This window comes from Mustela nigripes, chromosome 16 (assembly GCF_022355385.1).
Source record: "Mustela nigripes isolate SB6536 chromosome 16, MUSNIG.SB6536, whole genome shotgun sequence".
Taxonomy (NCBI): Eukaryota; Metazoa; Chordata; class Mammalia; order Carnivora; family Mustelidae; genus Mustela; species Mustela nigripes.
Window position 1 is genome coordinate 54,697,883 of NC_081572.1, and position 23,539 is coordinate 54,721,421.

A 23,539-nucleotide genomic window follows, 5' to 3' on the forward strand; every position below is an offset into this window, starting at 1 on the left:
CGCCCGATCTCGTCTGATCTCGGAAGCTAAGCAGGGTCGGGCCTGGTTAGTACTTGGATGGGAGATGATCAGGAGGAAGCCATGTTAGCTCGTAGAGGTGGTCAGGAAGAAGCCATGTTAACTCCTAGAGATGGTCGAGGCTGAGCTCATGTGCTCTACACTGAGGAGGACTTCAAATGCTCTGAGAAAAGCAGTGCAGAAAAATTACCAGTAGCAACTAGTAGAAAGGCAAGAGTTTAAATCAAAAGGCAGGGGTGCTTGGATATAAAGTGGTAGGAAGAAAATGAGATGGATTTAAGAGAAACCCCCAGGGTGGAATGTGCAACCGTTCATCCACGGTTGGATGGAAAAGAAAATGCCAAGGATGACTCCCAGCGTTCCAGAATTAGCCAGTGAGTAAGTGCGGGTTTGCATTCGGAAGCACAGAATGCAGAAGTAGCCTGGGGTGGAGACAGGCAGGAAGACGGGCTTTAGAGGCCCAGCTTGGGGAGCTGTGGTGTGGACTGCTACATATACAGGTTTAGAGCTCAACAGGGAGGTTTGGGCTGGATTGGTGGATGTCGGCTGCTGGCCTGCAAGTCCGTGGTGCTGGGGACCCAGCAGATAACACAGTGAGCAAGGAACCCCAGAAAGCATGGAGAAACAGAAGAATTTTCTTTGTTTGTTTGTTGTTTAAAGATTTTATTTATTTATTTGACAGACAGAGATCACAAGTAGGTGGGGGTGGGGAGCAGGCTCCCTGCCGAGCAGAGAGCCCAATGCTGGGCTCAATCCCAGGACCCTGAGATCATGACCTGAGCGGAAGGCAGAGGCTTAACCCACTGAGCCACCCAGGGCCCCCGAAACAGAAGAGGTTTTAAAAAAATACACCTGGGTCAGATTTCATGGGGCTGAGTGTGCCCATGGCTGCAAAGATGGTTCTAGTAAGAGAGGCCTGAAGGAAGGAGAAACTCAATGGAAACAGCCCAAGGACGCTAGACTATGGGAAAAAAATAAAAGTCTGGGGACCAAATAGGTTTTCGTTTTAATGCTAGGCTAAGAAAATGAACACGAGTCTTTGCTGTAGAAGTGGTGAGAGCTTTTACTCTTTTTACAGAAAACTGACTCTCTGTGAGAAGGCTCGCCTACATTGGCCCAGACCCCATTGAAAGCCAGGCAATCCCACTGGACTGGTGGTCCAGCCAAACTGGAGAGAGTACCTGTTTCGAGAGCAGCTCTTTGCACAGCTGGTAAAGGGTGATGAACTTTCTGGCTAATGATCGTGCTTCAATGAATCCTTCTGCCACCAGCATGATCTCGCAGATCAGCTCAAAGTCGGGAACCACCATTGCACAAGGCCTGTGAATGGGGAGACAGAGGACCAAGATGGTTTCCTACCCACAGGGGAAGGGAGGCTTGGAAGACAAGAGACACTGGCGGAGGTCACGGACAGAGGGATCTGTGATATAAACACTTAGCCCTTAGCAAGGGTTTGATCGGAGATTCCCAATTTAGGGATGAGTTGGCTAAGGATAAAAGATACAGATAAAAGATATGGACTCTCTTGTCCAAGGAGATGGATAAGAATCTATTTCTCATTTTCACAATGCATGTCTCCTCCAAGTCTAGACACCTGGGGCTTATTCTGTGCTTACGTACATACCAATGTGAACATCTAATGCTAAGGTCTAAAATACCCACTAAACTCCATCTGGCCAAAGAATGCATATATGAGGGGCACCTGGGTGGCTTAGCTGTTTAAGTGACTGACTTGATTTCGGCTCAGGTCAGATTTCAGCATCATGAGACTGAACGCCACTGAGCTCTGTACTCGCTGCAGAGTCTGCTTGGGATTCTCTCTCCCTCCCCTTCCCTGTTCTCATGTTCTCTCTCTCTTTAAAATAAAGAAAGAAAGAAAGAAAGAAAGTAAGTAAGTAAGTTAGTTTTTTTTTAAAAATGGCATGTATGGGAATAGAGGGGAATTTTTGTCTATAAGGATTTAATATAGTTTCCCCCCACTGCTAGCTCTGGAAACATTTTACTTTTAAATTACTTATTTTTAGAGTTAATTTATTAGGTATGTAACAGGAGCCTAAGATTGTTTACATTTAGCTGCATTTTCCCTAGACAGATATAAAATTTTCGAAAACATATCATTCAAGAACATTTTTCCTTTAAATTATTTTTCATTGTATTCAGATTCAAAGGGGGAACCAAACACGTAGAGTCTCAAAAATTATTTTGCAGCTTAAAATAAGGTTAAGTATGAGTCCACTGGGATGTGTGGGTGGCTCAGTGGGTTAAGCCTCTGCCTTTGGTATAGGTCATGATCTCAGGGTCCTGGGATCAAGACCTGCATCGGGCTCTCTGCTCAGCAGGGAGCCTGCTTCCTCCTCTCTCTCTGCCTGCCTCTTTGCCTCTTTCTGATCTCTCTGTCAAAGAAATAAATTTTTAAAAATCTTAAAATAAAAAGTATGTATCCACACAACAGAAGGCCATGGAAAATAATGATAGAGGAGGAAAACTATTTAGTGGGATGGGAAAATATTAGTTAATGAAGTCAGGGTCCTACCTTAGATTGGGTCTTATCCTAAGTTTAAAAAAGAAATACTCTGCCCACCAGATATTGGAAGGGAGCTTGCCAAAGGGCTGCAACCATCTCTGGACAATAGTTTTCAGATGGGGAAGGCAAGAGTTCTGGAGTCAGACAGTCTGGGTCTGAAACCCTGTTCTGTGGGCTCCTAGCTAACGCCAGGAACGGTTCCCACCTGGGCAATGTGCTGGCCCTGTTTTCTCCCTGTACGAGGCAGGTACTAGAAGTACCCAGCTCACAGGGAGGGCTTTTGTGAAGATGAAGTATAAAAGTAGATGTTCGTATTTATTGTTTTTATGCATATTTTTCTCCACCCCCTCCCGATTTTCTGGTGTAAACGTTCCCTTTAAATTTGGTGGGGAAATTGCAAAGAGTGGTTCTGGTCAGGGTGATAAGCTACTTCTGCTTGTGAACACAAAGCTCACTTAAATACTTTGTGCAAATGAACAGCCACCACGTGGGGCAGCCTGGTGATATTCCAACCAGCTCTTGGTAGCAGTGGCCACTGGCCTGGATGGGGGGATGCCCACACTGCTCTTGTGACACAGGGATCTGCCACTGCTGGAGCACACAGGGACCGGACCGAGGGACGGAGTGCACGAGGTGGGGGGGTGGTTCAGCGGTTTCCTGGGCTCCATGTCCCCGGGAGTGCAGGGGTTCTGGGTCCCCAGATGAAGCCGACCTCTGTGTCATGACTCCCAGGGCTTCTCTGGCTCAGGTCACAGTCCAGCAGGCAGAGAATCAGAAGCCACAAGGCATCTTCTGCAACTGGGCTGCCTTCTCTGCCCTGAGACAAAGAATGGAGACTCCAGCCCCTTCTAAAAAATGCATTTGCATTTTCTTATTATGATACAGATTTTAAAGCATGGCAATCTCCACCAGTGGCCAAGGGGAAACAGAAGAGGTGTTTTTGTGCCTCACTACCAGGAGTGCGGTTCAGCAGTGCTCTTGTACAGAAAGTAATTTGTCGATGTGTATCAAGAGCCTTGAAAACACACCTCCCTGTTGACTCAGTGATTCCGCTGCTGGGAAGCTAGCCAAAGAAAATAATCACACATACAGAGAAAAGGACTTATGCACAAAGATGCACATTACAGCAGTATGTATACATTTCCTTTAAATGTTAGAAACTGTCTTAATATTTAAATATGGGGGGTACTTAATTACACCATGGGCCATGTACTTGGCAGAATAAAATGTAGTCATAAAATGAGATTTCTTAAGACCATCTAACAGAAGAGATGATTTCTGTTAGGATTATGATGGAGTACGAAGTGGGGGGAAAAAAAAAACCCAAAAACCAAAAAAACCAATGTGAAACTGTGTGCTGACCACAAATGTAGGACTTCAAAATACCCATATAAAGGAGAACAGAGTAGAATTCAGCAAGAAATGATTTTTACCGGTGATAGCAGGAAAGGTGGTTTTATAAACTCTATTTTGTTATGCATTCCAGATTTCTTCTTCTTCTTCTTCTTCTTTTTTTTTTTTTTTAAAGATTTTATTTATTTATTTGACAGATAGAGATCACAAGTAGGCAGAGAGGCAGGAAGAGAGAGAGGAGGAAGCAGGTTCCTTGCTGAGCAGAGAGCCCGATGTGGGGCTCGATCTCAGGATCCTGGGATCATGACCTGAGCCAAAGGCAGAGGCTTTAACCCACTGAGCCACCTAGGCACCCCCCAGATTTCTTCTAATATGTATGGCAACCATTTGCAGTGAAGAAAACAAGAGTAGCTTCTCTGCTGGGCCCTTGTGCAGGGCAGGGCAGACACTCACCTGAAGAGAGCCTTGAGGTTCTCCGGGAGCTCCGTGCGGCCAGCGTAGCCCGGGTTCATGGTGATGAAGATTCCCACAGAAGGATCCAGACTGATCTCCTCCCCAAGGAAGTTGAACCGCTGCTTCTTGTCTCGGATTGCATCTTGAATGCTTTTGACCTGGTGAGCGAGTTGACAGAAAAGGTCTGCACCATGTTCCCGGGGTGGGGTGCTAGCTAAGGCTGTGAAGCATGGTGACACCCGGTGGGGACACCTGCTCTGGGGCCCCTTCCCCTGAAAGACAGGTGCAGTGGCAGCACCCTGGACCATCTCCTTCCCGTCCAGAAGAAATCTAGTCGCACAGCACAGCACAGCACAGCACAGCAGCTAAGAGGTTGGGAGTGAACAGTGAGAAGGTGTCTAACCCCACTCCCTGAACACTGTTCCGAGGGCTTCTTGCATATTAATTCATTTGCTCTCCACCAAGATCTTTTGAACCCAATCCTCGATGTAAACCAGAAGCACTAGGCAGTGGGGTAGTTTGCCTGACCTTGCACCACTAGTAAGTGGTCATGTTCTGGACTTGAATCTGGGCAAGGGGACTCAGGAGCCTTGGCTCTTGGCCCTGTATGATGGAGGGAACACCAGGACCTACCCCCAGGGCTTGTGCTGAAGATAAATGAAATCAAGCCTGCAAAGAGCTTAGCATACAGAAAATGCTTAAGAAAGGCATTGGGAGGGCGCCTGGGTGGCTCAGTGGGTTAAGCCGCTGCCTTCGGCTCAGGTCATGATCTCAGGGTCCTGGGATCGAGTCCCGCATCGGGCTCTCTGCTCAGCAGGAGCCTGCTTCCTCCTCTCTCTCTCTCTGCCTGCCTCTCTGCCTACTTGTGAGCTCTCTCTGTAAAATAAATAAATAAAATCTTAAAAAAAAAAAAAAAAAAAAAAAAAAAAAAAAAAAAGAAAGGCATTGGGAATTGTTAATGTGGTCCTCAGCCTGGCTTACCTCCTCTGACCACGTCTCTAGAACAGACATGGTGATCATAGCCTACCTCTTCAGGGATTGGGTGCCCCGGAGATGGCAAAGTAAGGCTGGACCTACATCCCTCCTTCAGAAAGCAGGGCCTTTCTGAAGAGATCAGACTTGTTCTTCGATGTGGGGATGTAAGCTGAAGCTTGACCTGGTCAGCTCTACATTCTAGATCACTCTTACAGCAGTGGGAAGAAACAGAACCACTGTTTTTCACACATGGCGCTTTGGAAAAGCATGTGCAAAAGTGATCCATGACAGAAGGAGGGAAGACAAGAGGGACACGCTTGTTCGGCCCGGCCCCGGAATGTCTCCGAGTATCTCCAGCTTCTCGGGGTTCCTGAAAGCAAAAACTGACAGCAGGCGGAGCAGGGAGAGGGTGGGCAGTGCACGGTTTTGAGTGAGCTCTAGTCACGCTGGTCATGGTCAGGGTGTTTAGAAGAGCCAGGCGTTTTGGGAAGACTGGGCTGTAGGTGTGTGTCTGGGAGAGAGGGGACAGAAAGAAACAGGGAAGGACAGAGCCAGAGCCGGAACACTTATGGAAAGGAGAGATGGACAGACAGAAGGACGACAGACGGACAGCAGGAGCCGAAGTGGAAGAGAAAGACAGGAAGCAGCTGGACCACCTACCACAGAGCAAGCCTCTCTCCAGTGCCTGGCTGGGCGGAACTCACCAGAACGTGGGACGGGTCTACAGTTAAGATTCCGCTCCTTTCCCCAAAGTAAAGCTCTCGAGACCAAACGCACTTGAGCTCACGGCAATTAGTTTGAGACGGAAACCTCTCTTCTGCACACAGAATGGCAATGCCGTTGTGGGACAGGTGGTCTCCAGCGCCCTGCGCATGTGGGGCTCATGGCACAGCCCTGAACAGCACCCCCAGCCTCCCCATCACCCCACAGCTTATGTGGGTGGTTAAGAATGGGCTCCCTCCCTGGCCCCAGGCCTCCCAGCTATCAAATACGCAGAATACGCACCATCTTATAGGGTGGGAAAGCGAGTTTAGTCGCCATTTACTGATTGCCCTGATACCCTTGGGCGAAGGCTAGAGCCCAGGACCCTTTCAGCCACTCACGGTGACTCCGCCTCCCCTCCTGCAACACCTGAGCCCCAGAACCTCACTCTCAGGCAGAATCTACTGCGCATCACAGCACCGCGGCATGTCCTTTCATGTGAAACTCTAGAGGGGGCGCTCGTGAGCGAGAGTATGGAGCCCATGCAAAGCTGGAGCGTCTGTGTTTGACGTGAGTTGTCCTGTTGGGTCCCCTCAATAGCTGGGCGAGATGGGCAGATCCTCATTTTAAAGGTAGGGAAACCAAGCCAGAGGCATTTAAAAAACTGTGTCCAGTTATGCAAGACGCCGAGTTTAGGGGGGCGGGGGAGGGGCACAAGGGAAAGCGAAGCTGTTCCTATGACTCATAGTGTAAGTCTAAAGTCAATCAAAAATAAAAAGTTGCAAGAAAAAAAGAAAAAGAAACTTGCCAGCTGTCTAACAGTTGGTACGCGGGGCAACCCGAGTTACCAACTGGGCAACCTGGTCCCAGGGCTCGTGCTCTCATTAGGCCCTTCCCCAAACTGCCTTTTACCGGAAGGACAGTGTGCTAGCCACGCACGGCTCCGCATCCGACATGTACCTTTTGGGGGAATTTTATTTTGCTCTGAAAATAATAATAATTTAGAGACCTGTGTTCCCACGAGCTAAGAAAAGGCACATTCACTCACTAAAGAATACACACACACAGAAACACACACACACACACACACACACACACACAGCTACGTAGAAACCAATGTTCTCAGCTAGGGGTGATTTTGCACCTGCCCTCCCCAAGGGATATCTGGCCATGGCTGGAGACATTTTTGTTGTCCCAAGTTGGAGGGGGCGGAATTTCTGGAATTATTAGGCTCAAGACATTGAACATGCCAAAGTTGGGGAAATCGTGGTCCACAAAATCATTTCACCAGTGAGGAAATTGAAGGCAAGAAGGTACAAGGGGCTCCTCCACCATTCGGCATCCTGGGGCCTACCAAATTCCTGCGCAAATTCTTAGCTCCACCCCTGGCTGACCCAGTCAGAAATTCTGGGGTGGGGTCCAGTTGATGGGTAAGCTCTCCAGATGATTTGGATATAGCCTCAATTCAAGAGCTACCGTGGTCTGGTTAATTCTTGGATTTCTGCTCCACCCCACTGCCCACGGTGTCCCCATCAGACCTGCAAGCTGGCCCCTCCCCCTTGGCACACCTGCGCCTTCCACTCCCTCTGCCCCACCTGCCATGGACAGGACATGTCTCTGTAGCCCGCTAACCTGGGCCAACCCGGCTCAAGCTGGTGGGTCTTCAGGTCAGACGCATGTAAAGCAGAAGGCAGAAAGCGAGCTCCAGGAGAGAAAGGATGATTAAAGGCTATGAAGGCTGGATGAGAAAGTGAGCCTATCAAGATCCACCGGGCTCGGGCTGGGGGGATCAGAGTTTTGACCTCTCTGTATCGCAGGCCAGGCCCGATTGCAGATGATTGGTCCAGGATCCTGCACAAGCCTCGTGTACATGTCTGACCCTAGGGGTGCTGATGGGATCTCTTAAGAATGAATTCTTTCCCTTCCAAGGCTAAAAGCTGGTGGGGATCATGGAGGGTTCTACCCTGACATCCTCCCACCTAGGCTGGAGACTTTTATCAGATACACTCATGAAGGCTAATGGTCACACCATCTTTTCTGCAGGTGACAGGTGTCAAGGAGGTCATCGACTAGCTCAGGGTTGCCTGAATCCTCCCAGTTTTTTCCTCCAACCCCCTCTACCTTGCCCTTTCCATTCTAGGGAAGTGGCCCATTTCAGGGTCCAGACCTTGCCCCCAGATGCCATGTGGTACTAAAATCCTGCCTTGCTCACTTCATCCTTCTCTCTGCAAAAGCAGATTGCAGTTTGCAGGAAGTGCAACACACTCACGCTTTGTACTTTAGAAAAAAGAAAAGTAATTTTGTGTTTTCACCTTAGACCTTCAGCTCCTCTATAAAGAGTGGTACGTGGGAAGCTCCCTTGGTTCTGAGACCCTAGCATGTGTTCGGTGCCCTGAGTCCTGGATCAGTCCTTGGAACACTGCTGTGGTGGCCTCCCAAGGCCTTGTTAACTGATCTGTTGTTTCTTGCCACTTCCTTCCTTGGCTCCAGCATACCTGTGCCATGGGGAAGGAAGGGACATGGCAGAAATGTCTGGTCAGGGAGCATGGAGAGGGACAGGGGGCTGGGGGAGGGGGGCGGTGGAGTGTGTCCTGCAGACACGCATCTCCGGACCCAAGGCCTAGCAAGCTGATTGAGATGGTACTGGCAAAGTTCTGGGGGAAAAAAGGGTAAGTGTATTTTATACATTTTTAAAATAGCAGAGTAATTGCTCTCACAAATGCCACACTTTGTCCCAATCACGTATGCAGTTCTGCTTGACCAATCTGACAGAGACATGAAAATACCCACCTCCAAGAACGCTGGAGCACACACACTTTTGGAGAAGTTACGGGAAAGAGGAGCACAGACAGGCAAGGAGCCAGAGGAGGAGACAGAGAAGGCGGGTGGGGAGAATGGGGGAGAGCGATCACAGCTGGTGTGGCTTCTGAACCAACATGCCAGCCTGGATTGCTGCGGGAATAATTAAGTGCAATTTTCTCCTTGGACGGGTATAGGATTTTAAACGGGATGGGCTCAGATTCTGCCCAGGCTGTTGTCAGACCACTTTCTTGAGAATGTCTCTCCTACAGGTGTGTGCCGAGACTGGAATATGAAAGCATCCAGAATTCTGGGTTGAACTTACTTAATTCCAGAAGCAAAAAGGAACTTCAGAGAACCTACAAGGACATTCTGTTGGGCAGTTTCAAAATAAGGTGAATTCACAGTGTTTATCTATTATGTTAGGGAAAGTGGCTGGTGAGTATTGCCTCATCACTTAGGGCACTATGTTTGGGAAGACAGTCTGAAGTTGGGTCAGCTGAGAAGGAGTGAAGAGTGTTGAGGAGGCTGGTGAGACCTGGATGTGGACCCTCCTTCCCTGCCCCACGTCTCATGCCCTTTTATTGCCCTTTAGCCTGTGGCCTGCAGTGCTCACATAATAATTATAGTAATCACCACTTCCATCATCATCATAGTCATCACCGTCATCAGTACCACTGTCACCACCACCACCACCACCACCATTACTGCTATTTCCACACCACCACCATCATCATGACCATCATCATGACCACCATCATTATAGTCACCATCATCATCATGGCCAACACCATCACTATCATCTTATTACCACTATTTTCACATTACCATCATCATCATGACAACCTTCATCACCATGATCATCATCATCACCATGACCATCATCACCAATATCATCACTACCAGTATAGCTGCCACCAATATCACTACCACCACCACCACTGCCACCATCCTCATAGTTATCACCATCATTACCACCATCATCATGCATCACCATCACCACCATCATCATTATCATGACCACCCCGATCACCATCATCACCACCATCATCATGCATCACCATCACCACCACCATCATCATGGTCATCATCATCATCATCACCACCACCACTATCATCATCATGGTCATCACCATTATCACCACCATCATTATTATGACCACCATCATCATCACCACCATCATCATGGTCATCACCATCATCAACACCATTACCGTTGTTGGTAGTATCACAGAGATTAATACTTGTCACATGCCTACTATCTGTAGAGCTTTAAGTGCTTTGCACACATTAACTCTTTTAATAATTATTATAACTGCATCTAGTAGGTACTATTATTAACTCTCTTTACAGATGTGAGATTTGAGACATAGACTTGCCTAAAGTCACCCAGCTGGTAGGTGGCAGAAACAGAGCTGAACATTGTTGGTGGTTTCAGCTATGAACTGCACACATAAGCACTTGCCAACCTTCTTGCCTGGTTTATTCCAGCCTATAAGAAGATGTTTAAGATCCCAATTGCATGTGCGGTTGCTCCCACAATCTCTGGAACCCAAGATGAGCTCTACACTGACCCTGGTCTGGCTCTCACTGTTTCTTGTTGGCTCTTCCCCAGGGCTTCTTGGAGGGACACCGAGATGGCCCTTTGGCAACCCTGTTGCACTGGAACACCATAGGGGTAACTGTTGAGGCTAAGGGATTTCAGGGAGGGCAGTCATCTCAACACAGCATGACTGGTGAGGAAGAGAAAGGCCCTCTGCAGTAAGGCCAACAGCCAGAAGGGAGGATGCGGAAACTCTTAGCAGCAGAGATGAGAGAGGTAGACATCACAGTAGGTAGAACTAACAGAGGATGGTGGGCAAGGGAGTAAAAAAGATGGGTGATCCATGAGCTGCCAGGTGTCTACAGTGGAGGAAGGAGAAAAACCCCAGGTACATGGTATAATTATGGTTATCAATCCCGATACTCATGGCCACAAAGAGCTTAAGCTTCTCTCTCGACTCTCAGAACCATCCTAGGCCCAGAATTAGTACTCAGAGAAAGCTCTATTTTATTCATGTTACTTTACATCTTCTATCCCCAAATTCACACAGAGCTAAAAGGGGTCTTAATCCTGGTCCTTCTAAGTTCTGAAGTGACCACACAGAGGTAAACGCAGCCAGTGCCATGTTTTTGGCCAGCTCAGGCGTGTTTTTCTTTTCTTTCTTTTTTAATTGATTGAGTTGCCAACTTCCAGAAACCTGGAGATTTTTTTTTTTTTAAATAAAAATCTGGAATTTCAGCTTCTCTTTAGAATTTAAAAAATCTGGCAGCGCTGACATATTCTGACAAGGCAGAAGTGTGCTGGTAAATGCTGAAGACCCAGCTCACCAGGAGAACGAAATGCTCGATTGTAGGATTTGCCAGTTTCCATTGTGAGAGGACTCCTCTCACACCTGATTTCGAGCCACCGATGTGAAACGCACCCAGCCAGCACCTGTGGCCCAAGCTAGTTGAGTGTTCTCAGTCCAAGAGAGTGTTCCAGCCAGCTTTTTGACTTCCTGCTGCCCCCAACTCCTACGGAGTCCAACAATCCAAAGGCAGGGAAAACCATACATCACCACCGGGAATGAGAGAAGAGCTCCATGGTTTTGCAACTTGCGAAAGTCTCATCAAGAGACAGGGCAAGAGTCCCTGCATGGCAGCACCAACAGGCTGGCCAGTGCAATAGATGAAATGACGAGATGATGACCTTGTGTGGGGCGGGGGGGCGGGTTGCGAAGTGCAGGGACCCCTGCAGAGCCCCCTCACACAACTGCTTATGGCTCCCAGATCCATCTGGAGATGAAGGTGAGCCATGGAATCAGTGGATGGTGTGAGCTCCGCTGTTGTTCCAGCCCACATGGACGGTGACAGCTTGTGGCATGGGGACAGCATGCTGGGGTGGGGAGGGGTGTCCTGTCAGGATGCACAGGCCAGCAGGAGCGGGAGGGTGCTACTTCTGTCAGCTTCTCCACCGTGGACCACCATCTGCTGCAGACACAGGGTGGTCTGCGGTGCCCTTGCCCCCAGAAGCGTGTCTGTCAAGCTAAGCTTTTGCCTTGTCCACGCCCCTGCCCTGCCCATTCCACTCACTGGCGCTGAAGGAATCAAACTGAGGCTTAGGGGGACCGAAGAGTCCTGCCCAGCTCTGTTTTTCTTGTTCTGTCCTCTATACATATTGCTCTGGAAATCAAGGCAAAAGACAGGAGGGAAATTATGTGGTTGGGCTGTATGGAGCCCAGGCACAAACTGGGAGGCCAGTCATGCCGGTGTCCCAAGGGCCATCACCACAGGCTTACTTCACTGCGTAGACCCTTATACCGCCTGTGGAGCTGGTAGCCTGGGGGGGCCTGAGACCACAAGCTCCCCTGAGGCACCAAGTTTCCTAGAAGGGGGAGAGAACAGATGCTGGCAAAGGCTATGCTTCGCTGGGGCAATGGAGAGGCTTTGGGGGAAGGCATCCCACTGAGGATGCAGCTCCAACTGGGGCCACAACAAGAGGCCACTGACTTCACTATGGTCACTGACTTTCCTGCTGCTCAGCCCCTCCTTAAGACCATTGCCGAGCAGGGAGCAATTTTCCCTGCAGAAGCTTCTAGAGGCTCCCTGCTGCCCACTGAAGAAGGCACAATACACATCACGGCATCAGAACTCGTCTGCTGTTTGCCTTGAACCCACCCCTTTAGCCTCATGTTCTTCTCTAGCATTTTACTCCTTATATACTAGATATCTGTGTCTAGACCTGCACCCCAACAGTGTGGGCGGGGGTGCTGGGTTCAAGTCCTAACCTTGCCACTTGCTGACAATGTGTGCTTGGACAAATTACTTTTCAGCTGGTCTTCGGATTCTCCCCCCAGCGTCTATCTAGGACATAAGTGATGATACATAAGAAGTAGTTGGCACAGAAAAGAGTTTCAGCAGAGGCTGTCTCTCTTTTCCCTTCCCCTTCCTCTTTCTGCTTGCTTCTTCTGTCTGTAAAGACCCTTACCCTAATCCATACCATCTCCACCTCTTTTAAGGCCTGTTTTCAAGATGGTGTATTATTTAGCAGTCTTGCCCCATCCCATGAGTCCAGAATCAAATCACTCATAGAGCACTGAAGAGCGCTCATGCCCATCTCAAGAGTTAAAGTTGATTTGTGAAGTTAGGGGTCAAGTCCTATTCAACTCCCCCCACCCCAGTTCTGAGCATAGCACTCACTGTGCTACATGTGTTTCACAGAGGAGACGATTTCTGGATGAGTTGAAAGACAAGTGGCCACACAGATGTGACCCAAACATGACTTCCTTCCTTCAGCAACGGGCACTCTGGGAGCCTCGCTTTAAACACAATGAGGGGAACTGTACTGAGGGAGGTAGAGCAGCTTTCCCAGACTCAACTACAACAAGGAAGATGCTTCCAAAGTCCATGGCCTTTCCAAGAGCTGGGCCCTCCCATCCAGTCTGATCCTCTCCTCGCCCCCCAGGAAGCAGGTGGAACCTGTCACAGAGGAGGAAATGGATTCCCATGGCCAGTAAATCGATCCACCTCAGTAGGGACTCACAGGATGCCCATATCCTTGCTCCAGGGCTGATTTTAGAGGGTGAGGGGGCACAGAGTCCAAGTTGGGAGGGGGACACAGAAGTGGATGAGCAGAGCTTGACAGCAAGAGGACGTAGGCTTCCACAGCATGAGGCAAGAAGACCACGGGGCTCCCACTGACTTCTGGCCCCCATACCTGCACGGCCACCACTGACAGGACCTCCACCGAGATTCGGTTAAACTCATCGAAACAGCCCCAGGCACCAGTCTGAGCCAGGCCTTTGTAGATATTGCCACAAGACTGCAACAAAACGTAAAAAGATTAAATTAGTCTCAGTGCTGGGCTCATCGGCGTGCATCTAAGTCAGTCCCCATCCTGTTTGTGAAAGATCCTTTCAGTTCTCTCAAGATCACTGGTTTGAAAAACTCCTATTATAATTTCAAGGGCACTTACATTCTTGATGGCTATGGGTGCCCACGTAAGTCATGGGATCAAACAGAACATTTTTAAGACACCTGGACTAAAGTCCTTTTAAAATGTCATCAGGCTTCCATTACTGTTGATTCTGTAGCTTTCAAAATCCCAGGAAATGAATAAAATATTGTTATTATTATTATTTTTTGCACCATACAAACCAAAAAAAAAAAAAAAAAAAAAAAAAGCCTTCTACTCAGCCTTTGGCATCTGCTGATAAAAAAAGTTTATGTCTGTATCTTTAGATCCGAGCCCCAACTCCCAGGCCTCCCAGAGGGTTAGGAAGCTGGAGATGGACAGGGAAAGTGATAAGATCTGTAGAAAGTGAATGACAGGTAAATATTTTCAAATGAGAGCAAGAAAAGAATTTCAAAGGGAAGATGGCATATCTGCCCTAAAAATAAAAACCATCTGGGCATTCGGTGTGAAACAGTAAACCATGGAGTCATACAAAGGGGGAGGTTACGGGGGGACACTCTCAAGGCCATTGGCAAGGTGATGTCGCTAAAGCACTGGGCAAGTGGAAAAGCCTCATTTGCTTCTGTGATGAGGGTTTGCTGACCATCAGCGCTGTGCACAGCTCATGCTCTAGATGCAGAAGGGCTCAGTCTCTCTAAGTGCTTCTAGATAGGCTATGGATAGAAGGCGTACAGACAAAACAGGTAAATTGCCACAGGAACAGTGGTTCCAATGGGCATAGTAAATGACACAGCTGTTAATGGTGTTCAGAGAGGAGAGTGAATTAAAGCACTTGCTAGTGATCCATGTTGCCAGAGAGTTGAATTTCAGACAGTATTAGGACATTTCCCGAAGTTGATTTCATGGGATGTCAAATCCCGGAGATGCCGCTTGAAGAGAAAATGTTTGACTCAACCGAGTTTAGGAAGCACCGCATTCTAGAACCCTCCTTTGCTAATTTAAAACATATATTAGGACTTTAAGGGAAGGACTGGAAAGTCCTGCGCCATGAAATTTGGTCAATGTTTTAAAGCCAGGATTTTCTGTTTTCCTCATGGGACTCCTGGTTTTCTCAGGATGCACGCTGGTGAACATTTGTGTAGTGGACAGAATGCAGGAAGGGAAGTCTGAAGATCTGGGGTGCTGGTATCTCACAGAACTGTATGTTGTCTTCAGAACACGCAGTGGGAATGCTGGATGGTAAGTGTCTGGGCAGGCAGAATGGAAGAGGGTAGGAAAGAGTGGGTAAGGGCTTTCCAGGAGCAGTAAGTATTATGGGCAAAGTATGAGCAAAATCATATTATGTCTAGGGAAAAATAACGCTGTTGTTTGGACTAGAAAGTTGAATTACAAAAGGAGGTCATGGTTATGAAATCCTTGAATTATCAGAAGGGACTGTGCAGGTCCGTGGAGGTTTGGGGCAGAGGAAAGCAAGATTAAAGCAACATTTTAGGAGAATCGATCTAACATCCCATAAGCTAGCCTGTGATAATGGTGGAAGGATAAGCCCCACATTTCTTTAAGCTCCCTGAATTAACGGATTCCTCTATTCACGCAACGGACACTTCCTAAGCACGTACTATGAATCAGGGACTGTCCTAGGTCATGAGGAATCACCTGTGAGCAGGGAGACAAAGCCATAATCCTTATGGGGTATACATTCTAGGAGAGAAAACAGACAATGACACAAAAAGAAGAGAAGGTCAGATAATGACAAGTCTCATGAGAGTCCTACAATGATATGGTTATTTCGGACTGAGTAGCCATTGATAGTCCCTCTATGGAGGAGGGGACGTAAATCCCAGACATTGCATCTTATAGGTGGATGTTATTCTTATTGTATTCATGAGTATGTGTGTGGGTATATATATAACACTTGATATGCATATATAGTAATATATATTATGTCCATTGCTGTCTTTGGCAGCACATCAAATGCCACCATTACTTATGTGGCAGTTTGGGAATCAAATGCCCATGTCTTTGCAGATGAACAGTGGTTCTGAAAACTTGTTAAAGATTCCATCGAGTGGAAATCTGATATAGAAGACAAAAAAAGGGTAAAGTTTCCATAGGTGGATACTGGTCATCCCCACACTTTACCCTGTGGGCCTGAGTACAGCCAGGGACCCCACATCACCAAACTTTTTGATGCCACCCCAACAATAGAAAGGTACTATGAGCCTGACTATGGTGTCACCTAGCACAAGACACTGTTTCTGGAATAAGGCGAAAGATCTTGGAGCTTTGAAAGACCTGCTGAAGGATGAATCAGCATTGGTGAGTGATTACAACTATGGAAGGAAGGAGGTGAAAAATCAGTGTGTCTAAAATTTCCACACTGGGGAACAGGGAAAAATGAGAACCTTAGCATGCATGGCTTGGGGATGCTGGCGGGGAGGAAGATGGGGGTCAGCAGGAAATGTCTGAGAAAGGCTGTTAACCAAACATGAGGGCATTCAAATGCCCTTCCTTCTAATTGGGAAGACTAGTTCTTGGGCGAGCCTGGAAGGTAGATTCTGAAGTCATCAGGACCGAGATAAAATGTGAAATTATAAAAGAGGATCAGAGAAGGAGACCCAGATGGCAGGATCAGAGAGTTATTCTGGAATATAATGTTTCAGAGACCAAGAGAGTAGGTTTCTCAGAAAGGGATGCGTGTTTTATAGTGTTGATGCCACAGAAAGGTCCAACAACAACAACAAAACAAATCGCAGGTACTTTCAGGTTCAAAACCATTTGCTGCTTCAGCAACAGCATCTCTGAGTTAAGGTCAACGGGGACAGTACTGCTGGCATGACATAAAGAACATTTTAGCACTAAAATTGCAATGGTTTCCAGAGGAAGCAACTAGGTTTAAGGGTTTTCCAACCAGATGCAACAGAGGGGAGCCATGAGTTTGCTTTTTCCCCAAGTCTTCACACTGTTCTGTGTCTACCCCGTTACCTGATACCTATAGAGGCAGAAGGCAATGTTAGGGTCCCTGACCACAGTCCATCTCTCCTCTTTACCCTCCCCCATCTTAACACCCCTCTTCCCCATGTCCACCAGGTATCATTCTGTTCGTTAAAGTCTCTCATTTTTTCTTTTCCATTTATACTACCCCAAGGTCTGGTGACTCACCATTCCTGGTTTGAATAACTGCAATGTTCTCAGCAAAAATTTCCGCCTTTCAGTCCCTTTCTGCTCCCATTCATCTGGCTACCCAAGGGGTCTTCCTCAGATGCCATCCATTTTTGTCATGCTCCCACCTGAGTCCTGAAGCCCACAGGGTCTTCCTAATGGCCACCACTTCTGGGACATGTTCTCTTCATGGCTTTTTGTCCCTTCCTCCTTGTGGTACCCCTATCTCCTATAATCTATCCTCCAGTCCGCTCTCATGCACTTGACTACTGCTCCATATTTATTGCTAACTTGTTCTCTGGGGATATGGAAACAGGTTGTTGTGAGTGTCCCGTTGTTGTTGTGAATGACCCGTCAGAATGACGCCTGGTGAGGTGTGAAACAGCTCTTCCTGACCCTCACTCCATTCTCCCCTTGTCCCAGCTAAGCCCTGTGAGGACAGTTCAGGGGAGAAGGCAGAGCAAGGAGCAGGGGAAGGACCGTGATGCACAGGGAACTTGGTTATGTCTTTGAAGCTGATGTTCTAATGGGTTAGGTGGTGTTAAAATTGTACACGCCCTGTTTGGCACTCACCCAAACCTTACACAGCCTTGGGTCTCACACCCTCCAGGATGTTCGTGACCAGTGTACTCTGTGGTCTTCCCATCTCTGAAGTATTCCAGGGATTAGAGTCTGTAGAACACACATTCTACATGCTATTTGGTATCTCCCCTAATTATTTCATATATCTCTATTGTCTACCCAGATAGACCAGGTTATACTTTGTCTCTGTATCTATCCATCATCTATCATCCTGTCATCTCTCTCTCTCTCATTTCTCCATCTACCTACGTGTATTCCTCTGTATCATGTATCTATCCATCCACCCACCCACCCACCCATTTATCCATCCTTTCATGATGCACACACATGCTGAGCAATGGTGATACTCTGTAAATTAACTTGCTTGCTGGAGAGCATTTTGTGATGAAAATAACTCTAATCAGCTGGACACCAAAGGGAAGAGGAGGTTTGCAAATGGCTCAGTGAGGATGTTGGTTACATAGGATATTTGATGCCTAGGAAGAGACCGCCATTATTTTGGCGTGTTTCCCTACAGTTATCCCTATAGTTCTTGCTCTGATCTGTGTCTTCAGTAGACTCAACCAAAGCTTTGCACAGTCCAAACTATGGATAGACCCCTCTTCTCATCCTGTACCCTCAGAGGCATTGGTGGGGTATGAAGATTCAGCTGTAAGTTTTGAAAGAATTGGAGAAGATAGCCTTGGTGACTCCCTCACCATGGGGCCAACTCATTTATTTCTGTTTGCTTTCTAGGCATCAATTTGAAGAAACCCTGCTGATCTCCTTCAATTGATACACCAGGTCTTCAACATCTAAATGACCGTGTCCTCTGGAATGTCCCTCTGGGAGAATACACTTATTCAGCAAGTCTGCCTTTGGTCAACTATAGAAGAATCTAGAAACTTAATTCTTAAAGGTTGAGTTCATAGGAAAAAACCCACTTCCTTCTTTTAGCCTGACTTAAAGAGAAATATTACTTAAAAAATTTTTTTTTTGAGAGAGAGCATTCACGTGTGTGCACATGCTCACATGGTGGGGTAGAGGGGAAGGGAGAGAAAGAATCTTAAGCAGGCTCCACACCCACCATGGAGCCCAACTCGTGGCTTGGTCCCACGACCCTGAGATCGCAAGCTGAACCGAAATCAAGAGTCAGATGCTTAACTGACTAAAACACCCAGGTGCCCCCCTCCTATTTTTTTTTTTTTTTAAGAGAAATAGCACTTTAATGTGTTCATCATTAAAAGTAACCATGATAAAATGTAAATTGTGTAGAATATGGGCAGGACAGCTGTTTGGCATCTGAATCCTCACTTTGTTTGCTTGCTGTGAGCAAACACAGCGGCTTAGGTCTCTGCAACTCTTTGCACAGCAAAATTTTCCATACAAGAGAAATTACTAAACTTACAGCTGATGAATCTCATTTAGACTTCTGTATGTTAGCTCACAGTCTCTAAAAGTATTCTTAAATTAAATTTATTTTGTACCCCATCTATGATGATTTACACATATAAATATTTAATCTACTAATGCTAAGCCTTTATTTTTCCTCTCACTCTAAATTTATTTACATGCCATCCTGTTTCAAAGGGACTTAAGATAGTTTACCGAAATAATACAATAAAACAAAATAAAAATAAGGAGAAAGTGAGACAATCTTATTACACTTAAAAAAAAAAAAAAAAGAATCAGGCACCTGGGTGGCTCAGTGGGTTGGGCCTCTGCCTTCAGCTCAGATCGTGATCCCAGGGTCCTGGGATCGAGCCCCACATTGGGCTCTCTGCTCAGCGGGGAGCCTGCTTCCTCCCTCTCTCTCTGCCTGCTTCTCTGCCTACTTGTGGTCTCTGTCTGTCAAATAAATAAATAAAAATCTTAAAAAAAAATCTATATGACCTCTAGTAGAATATTGCTAGCTAAGAAATGACCTATGGACCTCTTGTTCCTCTTGCTTTTCTCTAGAACACAGAACCTGGAATACATTTAAAAAAGTAAAAATGAGGAGCCCCTGAATGAAGAACATTGGTCTTGCCCTTGACCTTCGTGGGTATCACTTGTTGGAGTGGAAGTTAATCTAGTCTCCTTCAGAAGTCACATTTGCCTTGTAAAAGTATTTTTCCCGGGGCACCTGGGTGGCTCAGTGGGTTAAGCCTCTGCCTTCGGCTCAGGTCATGATCTCAGGGTCCTGGAATTGAGCCCCTGCATCGGACTTTCTGCTCAGCAGGGAGCCTGCTTCCTCTTCTCTCTCTGACTGCCTCTCTGCCTACTTGTGATCTCTCTCTCTCTCTGTCAAATAAATAAATAAAGTGTTTTTTTTTTTTAAAGTATTTTTCCCTTGTAGAAATACTGGGGAAATGCCCATTTTTCCAGAGAAGCACAAATTTGACTTCCATGTAAAGAAGCTCACAAGCCACTTGTGAGCCCTTCTGTAGTTCTAGGTCAAACAGTGAATGTAGGCCTTTGGATAGATGCTCAGCCTCGTCATTGTACAGGTGACAAGAGACCTCAAAATGAAGCTCACTGGCTTACAGGGAGGTAACCAATCTCCAGGGATCAGATATCCTCAGGTCTCCTGGGATGAAGCCAGCAGAGACCTCTGTGCCTGGACCTCTGAGCTGGGCCAGGGTGGCATGAATAAACCTGGACCTAAACTGGGCTGCCACCCAGTTTTTAGTCCTGCCGCCCCCCACTGCCCCACCCTTGAGTTGAGGCATACCTTGTAGTCCATCTGCTCTGAGCAGTTGAACACATACACCATGATGCCCAGTGCTCGGCCCAGGTCCTTGGTGGTCTCTGTCTTGCCTGTGCCTGCGGGTCCTGCTGGGGCTCCACTCATGGTCAGGTGCAGAGACTGGGTGAGGGTGATGTAGCATCTGGAGAACACAGGAAGGTGGAGGTCATTGCCAGGGCCCTAGGTGGCCTGACCAATGGCTCTGGTCCTGCTGGGTCCTGGGGAGATAGACCTCAGGTTCTAGGCCCTGGGAGACCTGACAGCTTCTGTAAAGGAAAGCCAGAGCCCCCCACTCCCACCTGTTCCCCTCAGCGCTGTGGGGAGAAGTCTCTGAAGGGTCACCTGATCCTTCAAGGGCATCACAGGCTCACTGTCAGGCCTTCTGATCTTGCACCTGCTCACTGACCATCTCTCCATCCCTCTACCCCAGTGCCCTAAGTGTCTTCATGGAGAGCTACTCTCACATGTCCATGCTATGTTCTGAATGTCTGCATGCCCCAGCCCCCCAGTTCATTCGTGGAAATCCTAACCCCCAAAGACTATGATGTGGGGAGGTGGGGCCCTTGGGAGGTGATTAGCTCATGAAGGTGGAGCCTCATGAATGGGATGAGTGCCCTGATAAAAGAGGCTCCTGAGGGACCCTCTGTCCCCTCCACCATGCGAGTACATGGCGAGAAGATGGCAGCTTTAAGCCAGAAAAGGGGCCCATACAAAAACATGACCATGCTGGTGCCTTGATCTTAGACTCACCAGCTTCCAGAACAGTGAGAAATCCATCTCTGCTCTTTATAAGCTACCCAGACTGTGGTGTTTTGTTACAGCAGTTCAAGTAAACAAGGAGAGCCAGACACACTAGGACTGTGCCTGTTCCTCTTTTTTTCCCCCATCTAGCCCCAGCCCTTCTGGTCCACCTGAGTCATGTTCTTCTTCAACACGGCCTTCAATAGCCCAGCTGGTGGCTACTCACCCCTTGGGTCTCATATTTGACATGGTTTCCCCCACTTAGGAGTATTCCTGGACCTCTCAGGGGTGGGAAAGTGAGCAGACGCCCCTCGGATGAGCTCCTCTTCCACTCTATGGCACTCCAGCTACCAACAATATAAGCCACATGCACTGTTCATCTAGATCTTCATAAGGACATGAAGGTGGGGCCATGTCTCATTCATTGTTTCATCTCCAGAGTCTAGTAGAGCTCTGGGCACATTAGGCCCTCAGTAATTATTGATGAAACAAGTTCACGAATGACGGTGTCAGTCATTGTATCTGTTTAACCCTCCTGTGACTATCTTTCCTAATAACAAAATAAAATCAGCTTTAAGCTTCTTTCTAGTCCTTCTTATTTTTTAGGTTTATTTACTTATTTTAGAGGGGGGAAGGGGAGGGGCAGGAGAAACTCAAGCAGACTCCTCACTGAGCGTGGGGCCTGACTCAGGGCTCAGTCCCACAACTCTGAGATTAGGACCTGAGCCAAAAACAAGAGTCAGATGCTCAGCTGGCTGTGCCACCCAGGCCCCCCTTGTTTCTGGTACTTTTAAGAAGGACTTGCCTTTCCACTTAGTTGGAAATGTGCCTTTGAGTAATAAGCACATGAAAAGATGCTCAAAACCACTAGTCATTAGGGAAATGTGAGTCAAATCCACAGTGAGATACCATGATGCACCCTCAAGGATGACTATGGTCGAGTGTTGGCAAGGATGTGAAAAAACTAGGAAACTCATACACATTTGTGGGGATGGAACATGGTACAGCTACTTCGGAAGACCGCTCGGCAGTTTCTTCAAAAGGAAAGCTTACTGGGACAACAAGATGGCTCAGTCGGTTGGGCATCTGACTCTTGGTTTCTGCTCAGGTCATGATCTATGGTCATGGGGCTGAGCTCCAAGTCAGGTTCCACAGTCAACAAGAAGTCTGCTTGGGATTCTCCCCATCTGCTCATACCCTGCTTGATCTCTCTCTTTAATAAATAAATGAATCTTTAAAAGAAAGAAACCAAACCAAACCAAATCAAAAATGAAACAAAAATGCAAAGCTTATTGTATGATTCACTAATTCCCCTTCCAGGACTTTACTGAAGGGAAATGAGCGTTTATGTTCAGATAAAGACTTACACAGAAATGTTCCTAGCAGCAATATTCTTTTTTTAAAAAAAATATTTCATTTATTTATTTGTCAGGCAGAAGGAGAGAGAGAGAGAGAGCACGCATACAAGCAGGCAGAGGCAGAGAGAGAAGCAGGCTCCCTGCCAATCAAGGAGCCCATGCGGGACTCGATCCCAGGACCCTGGGATCATGACCTGAGCCAAAGGCAGCGGCTTAACCCACTGAGCCACCCAGGCGTCCCAGCAATATTCTTAATGCCAAGAACCGGAAACATCCCAAATGTCCGAATGGGTAAACAGTTATGTGATGTATCTGTCCAGTAGAATACTATTTAACAATGTAAAGGAATGAAGTACGTATAGATATATGTTACACGAGGGGGAAGCTTTAGAAGCATTATGCTAGGTCAAAGGTGCATAATATCTTGTAGGGTATCATTTCATTGATGCAATGTCTGGAAAACACAGAGACAGACAGCAGATCAGTGGCTGCTTGGGAAGAGGACTTGGGATTGACAGGAAAACGGTGATAGCCAAGTTTGAAACTGGATGGTGGTAATGGTTGTACAGCTCTACAAATTACTAAAAGTCATTGAATCAGACATTTGTTTTAGGATTTTAGGTAATCTCTACACCCAATGTGAGACTCGAATTTATAATCCCAAGATTAAGAGTCACATGCTTCACCAGCAGAGCCAGCCAGGCATCCCTGAACTGCACACTTGTGATGGAAGAACTGTAGAACTCATACATTATACCTTGGGAAAGCCACTAAAAATGTGCCATTGGCCTAATTTTTCAAATCCTAGCAAATTAATACCCAGGCTCTGGGTTTAATTAACCTGCAGGCTGGACCAGGAGGTGCTGTCCAAGGGGACTTCCAAAATGAATTCTGTTTCCAAATCTGATGTCTAAAGTTCACCTGAAACCACAGGCTAACGCCCTTCATGCCAGATGGGGATTGTGTCTCCACTAGAAGCAAACTGGGTTTGAAAAGACTTGAAGAGAGTCCCTGAATTCTTCAACTGAGCATAAAACCCCTGTAATGTATTTCACCTTTTGTATGTGAAACCCAGGAAAGCAGTTTCCCCAAGTAACAGATCATCATGGAGGCCTGCATGCAGCATTTACCACAGCTGCCCTCGTGGGCTGGGTTCTGCCTCCAGACTGGTCCCAGTGCCTTGCACGCTTCCCAGCCTCTGGCTTCTGCCAGAACTATCCAGGGCCTGC

General features: G+C 47.2%; 1 protein-coding gene across 1 annotated transcript in view; it reads right to left on the bottom strand.

Moving 5' to 3' along the window:
• DNAH9 (dynein axonemal heavy chain 9) overlaps nt 1–23,539 on the bottom strand; it is a 314,812-nt gene that overhangs the window by 186,863 nt on the left and 104,410 nt on the right. The window contains exons 27-30 of the mRNA XM_059380821.1: nt 20,197–20,353; nt 13,563–13,667; nt 4,349–4,506; nt 1,200–1,338 (exon numbers count right to left, since the gene is read on the bottom strand). Coding sequence (XP_059236804.1) covers nt 1,200–1,338; nt 4,349–4,506; nt 13,563–13,667; nt 20,197–20,353 — 559 coding nt within the window. The remainder of the gene's footprint in view (nt 1–1,199; nt 1,339–4,348; nt 4,507–13,562; nt 13,668–20,196; nt 20,354–23,539) is intronic.